The sequence below is a fragment of the Humulus lupulus genome, chromosome X, assembly GCF_963169125.1.
Source record: "Humulus lupulus chromosome X, drHumLupu1.1, whole genome shotgun sequence".
In the NCBI taxonomy this organism is placed as follows: Eukaryota; Viridiplantae; Streptophyta; class Magnoliopsida; order Rosales; family Cannabaceae; genus Humulus; species Humulus lupulus.
This window is the reverse complement of record NC_084802.1, coordinates 131,206,033-131,210,720: the sequence shown is the minus strand read 5'-3', so window position 1 is coordinate 131,210,720 and position 4,688 is coordinate 131,206,033. Positions and strand designations below refer to the sequence as shown.

The following is a 4,688-nucleotide window of genomic DNA, read 5'->3' as shown; positions in this document are numbered from 1 at the left end:
TAAGGGCCACTGTCTCAAATTCGCCTAACCTTCTCTTCCTTGTAAGAATATCTTTCATGAATTTTACATAGTTAGGCATTTTCTCAAGTGCCTCTACCAGTGGGATGTTGATATGCAACTGCTTCAACATATCTAGAAACTTCTTGAATTGAGAATCCAACTTTTGCTTCTGAAAACGTTGAGGAAATGGAGGTGGCTTCTTTGAAATTGAGCTTGCTGGTTGACAATGCTGCGGTATCCCTGCAGTATCCTAGGCAGAGGCAGATTTTTGTGCACTAGGAAGTTCAACATCTTTTTGGAACTCCTCATTTATTTGGATTGAAGAGGGCTCACCCTCATGCCCAGACTCGGTCTTGTCCTTCTCCAGTTCCTTTCCACTCCTCAAAGTGACAGCTTTACAATGTTCCTTCCCCATACTCCTTGGATTCTCGGTATCACTTGGCAGTGTACCGTGGGGTCTATTTCTAAGCTCATTAGCTAGTTGCCCAACTTGATTTTCTAAGTTCCTCAATGAAGCCACTTGGCTCTGTATCATGGTTTCATTCCTCACTATATATTCCTTCAACATGCTCTCAAGAGAGCTAGATTGCATTGTCTGTTGTTGTGGTCTTTGTTGTGGTGCTTGAGGGGGGTAACCCGGTGGAAAATTTGGTCTTGGAGGCATTGAAGGATTACTAGGGTCAGCTCCTTGATTACTCCATGAAAAATTAGGGTGTTGCCTCCATGATGGGTTGTAGGAATTAGAATAAGGGCCAGTCCTATTTTGGTTCCCCATATAACATACAGCTGCCGGATTAGAGGGACAGTTATCAAAAGTATGACCCTCACCACAATACACGCAAGAAATGTTCTCCATATGCCCCATTTGTGTCCCCATGGGCTGCCCCATTGACTGATTCATTCCCATATTCATTGTCTTGAGCATATTAGAAATAGAGGAGACTTGGGCTGCCAAAGAAGTGATGGCATCTACATCATGAATACCAGCCACCTTTCTACCTGTAGACAATCTAGAAGTGGGCCACTGATAGTTGTTGTTGGATATCCTCTCAAGTATTTCATATGCCTCATTATAGGACTTAGCAAGAAGGGCCCCATTCGCTGAAGCATCAACCACCATTCTAGTGTGGGCATTCAGACCATTATAAAATGTCTCCATCTGAATGCAATGAGGAATGCCATGATGAGGGCATTTGCGCAACAACTCCTTAAACCGCTCCCATGCCTCATATAAAGATTCTTCATCAAGTTGCTGAAATGAAGTAATCTCGTTGCGGAGCTTGGCATTCTTAGTGGGAGGAAAATACTTCATCAAAAACCGCTCAGCCAACTCTTGCCAAGTACTCACAGAATCAGAAGGCAAAGAGTTCAACCAAGCTCTGGCTCTGTCTCTCAAGGAGTATGGGAACAACTTTAGTCTCAATGCATCCTCTGTCACTCCGGGTAGCTTGAAAGAGTCACTTACTTCAATGAACAAGCGAAGGTGAAGGTGAGGATCCTCTGTTGGCATCCCACTAAACTGACCCACATTTTGAAGCATCTAGAACATGACTGGCTTCAATTCAAACTGGGCTGCCTAAATTTCTGGTCTGACGATGCCTGGATTGAGCTCATTGAAGAGGGGGAGAGCATATTGCCTGATAGCACGATCTCTGTCATCAGCCACAATAACTGCATTTTGCCCATTGTTGGCAGCTACTCCCCCTTGAGCTACTCCCCCTTGAGCAACTCCTGCTGTATTTGCTGGTGGATCATGAGCGACTCCTGGTAGAGGAGCTGCCGTCTGGGCGGCTCCCTGTTGAGCCCCTTGCTCAGCATCAATCACTACTACTTCCCTTTTTGACTTTTGTATTCTTCGCCTTCTTCTAAAAGTGTGCTCGATTTCTAGATCAATGGGAAGTAATTCAGGATCTTGATTCTCGTTCATACACTGTATAAACCTGAAAATGCACGAGAATCACCCAAGTTAGCACAAAAGAAAGAAAAATTAAACCAAATTGCAAGATAATCAACTTTACAATAATTGACTTTAAGCAATCCCCGGCAACGGCGCCAAAAACTTGTTGCGGATTTTCCTAAGTGTGTGCAAGTGTACACAATCGTTGAACAAGTAATATAATGAAAGTAATTTTTTATCGTCTCCTCAAGGATTGCCAAACAAATATTGTAATAATCATCATCAAACAATTTGGGGTGCAATTAACTATCCCTTTTTTTTATGACTAATCAATTAAACTAAAGGACAAAAAGAATTAAACAAGATAATTAATTTAGGAGATTAACAATAAAGCTGGAAAATGACAAATTGCGATTACTATGGTGAAACAATTAGGCATATCAAATCCCCCTAATTTGTAGTTTTGCCCCTGATGTTGCAACAAAGCTCATAGCAAAGTTCTCTTGTAACTAGGATTTCCAACTTAATGCACATGCCATTTTTCCAAATGCTCATGTTAAAATTCCATCAATTAGATTCACATATTCCTATGCTAAATTTAATTTCAAGAACATAATTCCTAGCATCAATCCTTCAAGTTTGCAAGGTGAATAAAATATTCCTAAGTTATTCACTAATCAATACAAAAGTATCAACATGCATCAATCAAGCATTTCCACTAATTTTTACCCTTCCGGAATTAAAACTAGCTTGTCTCTCACATATGTTGATCATTCCCAAGCAAGAGATTTGCACAATAAAAATAGCTCAATTGAACAAGAGAGAAATTTCATAAAATAGTCAACAATTTGGGGGCAATTACAAATTAGGGTTCATCAATATCCCTAACACAAATAATTTAAGTCATAGTAAAAATACCCAAGTCACCGCAATAAATATTCAGCATTATCTCAAGAGTTCAAGGAAGGAAGAAAAAGAAAATAAAATTATATGAAAGTTGAGTTTAGAAAAACAAGCCAAATTGATAGAGATATTCTCTTCTTGTCTTCTAACTCTTAATCCTCTTCTTCTTCTAGCTTCCTTCTTTTTCCTCTTCTCTTCTTGATGATTCAGCTCAAAGAAGTTCAGAGGAGACCCCTTCAATGGAGCTTGGGCGGCTGGTTCTCTCCCTTTTTCTCTATTTTTTTGGGTTGTAGAAGATAATATCTTTTTGGGCTCACAAAGGGTATAAACCCTCTCCTTCTCTCTCTACACGTGGGGGACAACATTCTGTTCCTTTTCAGAATTTTGCAGCTCCTTTCCACCTCATCTAAGTACATGCCAAATGTGCAGACTTTATGTTGCTGACTGTCCATACTTTGTTGCAGCAAAGTTGACTGATGTTGCAACAATAGCCAGAATTTCAGCTCTAATATGATTTCCTTCCACATGCTTCACTAAGCTTTCCAAGCACCCTCTTGCTATGCCTTCAAAATAAATACCACCTTTTTAGAACATAATTCCATTATTTTCCACAAGAGTTATCATTAATTAAAACAAATTACACAAACAAAGTTAAGAGACAAAGTGACTAAAACCACACAATAACAGCACAAACACTCTATTTCCCCTAACTTTTTAAGTCCAAAAGCTCAATTAATAACTCTAAAATATAGAGTTATCAAATGCCATGGGCATGTTTTTAGCACTGCAAGGGGTTAATGATTGTGGTGTGGCAAGATTTATCCCGTGGGGGAAAGGCTTTGATATGCTTATCATGATTAATGGGTCAAGTTATTGACTGCAGATTCAATCAGTAGGTTTATATTCAAAGCAGATAATGAGGCCTGGTGGTGGTTATACAGGGGTTGGGAGTTACAGCCAGGGTATTAGTTCTTCATCTGCTCCTATGAATTTTTAGCAGATAATTACAGATTTGCAATCAAGATTGTAGAAGCATGAGGAAGAGATTAGGTGTCTGAAGCAACAGCGGAATCTATTGGGAAGCACCTCTTCCCTTGTTGTGCTAGGAGTGGCACCAGTTTTGGCTCAACCTAGGGTTGAGAGTAGTTGGGGATTTCTTTGTGGAAGGTTCCAGGAGTATTACCCTGCAGTCTTCGAGGGAGGCCTAGATCCATTCAGAGCTGAGCAATGGATGGGCATGATCAGTTCCATTCTTGATAGTATGGGGCTGGTGGGTCACGATAGGGTGATCTGTGCGACATATGTACTGCGGGATGATGCCCGAACGTGGTGGGAGGTAGTATCCCAGACACGAGACACAGCTGTGATGGACTGGAAAGAATTTAGGCAGCTGTTTAATGAGAAGTATTATTGTGATGCAGCTAAGACCGCTAAGATGAATGAGTTTTTGAATCTTGTTCAGGGTAATGCATCGGTGGCCGAGTATGTTACTTAATTTGATGGGTTGGCCAAGTTTGCCTTTGACATGGTACCCACAGATGTAGCTCGAAAGGAAAGGTCTATTCAGGGGTTGAATCCTGGAATAGCTCAGGGCATTAGAGTTGCCCCAGTGCATGAAGTCTCTATCTATGCTCAGGTGGTAGTGAAGGCTCTTGCTGTTGAGAGCGCAGGACATCAGATTGGGCAGCAGAGTGCTAGAGAGCACGGAGCTCAGATAGTGGTATCTCCACTTATTGGAGCAAGCAAGAAGAAAAGCTGGAAGCCTTACCCAGAATGTGCTCGGTGCAAGAAGCATCATTTGGGAGAATGCCGAGCAAAGGCATGTTTCGCGTGTGGTATGGTTGGGCATATTGTGAAGAGGTGCCCCGTGTTAAAGGATGAGAAAAAA

At 41.3% G+C, this 4,688-nt stretch overlaps 1 protein-coding gene and 1 non-coding gene across 2 annotated transcripts; one reads left to right on the top strand and one right to left on the bottom strand.

Annotated features, from left to right (window-relative positions):
• Nucleotides 1-250: 250 nt before the first annotated feature.
• LOC133806271 (uncharacterized) lies at nt 251-1,540 on the bottom strand. The gene is made up of 2 exons (XM_062244391.1): nt 1,067-1,540; nt 251-1,024 (listed from the first exon to the last, which is right to left on the bottom strand). Exons 1-2 carry the CDS (start codon nt 1,538-1,540, stop codon nt 251-253), a joined length of 1,248 nt encoding a protein of 415 aa, XP_062100375.1.
• LOC133807532 (small nucleolar RNA R71) lies at nt 1,176-1,282 on the top strand. Its single transcript, XR_009879439.1, has one exon. It is a non-coding gene; the product is annotated as a small nucleolar RNA R71 (small nucleolar RNA).
• Nucleotides 1,541-4,688: the final 3,148 nt, after the last annotated feature.

Excerpts from the sequence above, each read along its gene's own strand:
- LOC133806271 (XM_062244391.1), bottom strand. The coding sequence starts at position 1,540 with ATGCTTCAAAATGTGGGTCAGTTTAGTGGGATGCCAACAGAGGATCCT. Across the intron at positions 1,025-1,066 it reads TTGCTAAGTCCTATAATGAG|TGGCCCACTTCTAGATTGTC; the intron begins GCATATGAAATA and ends AACAACTATCAG.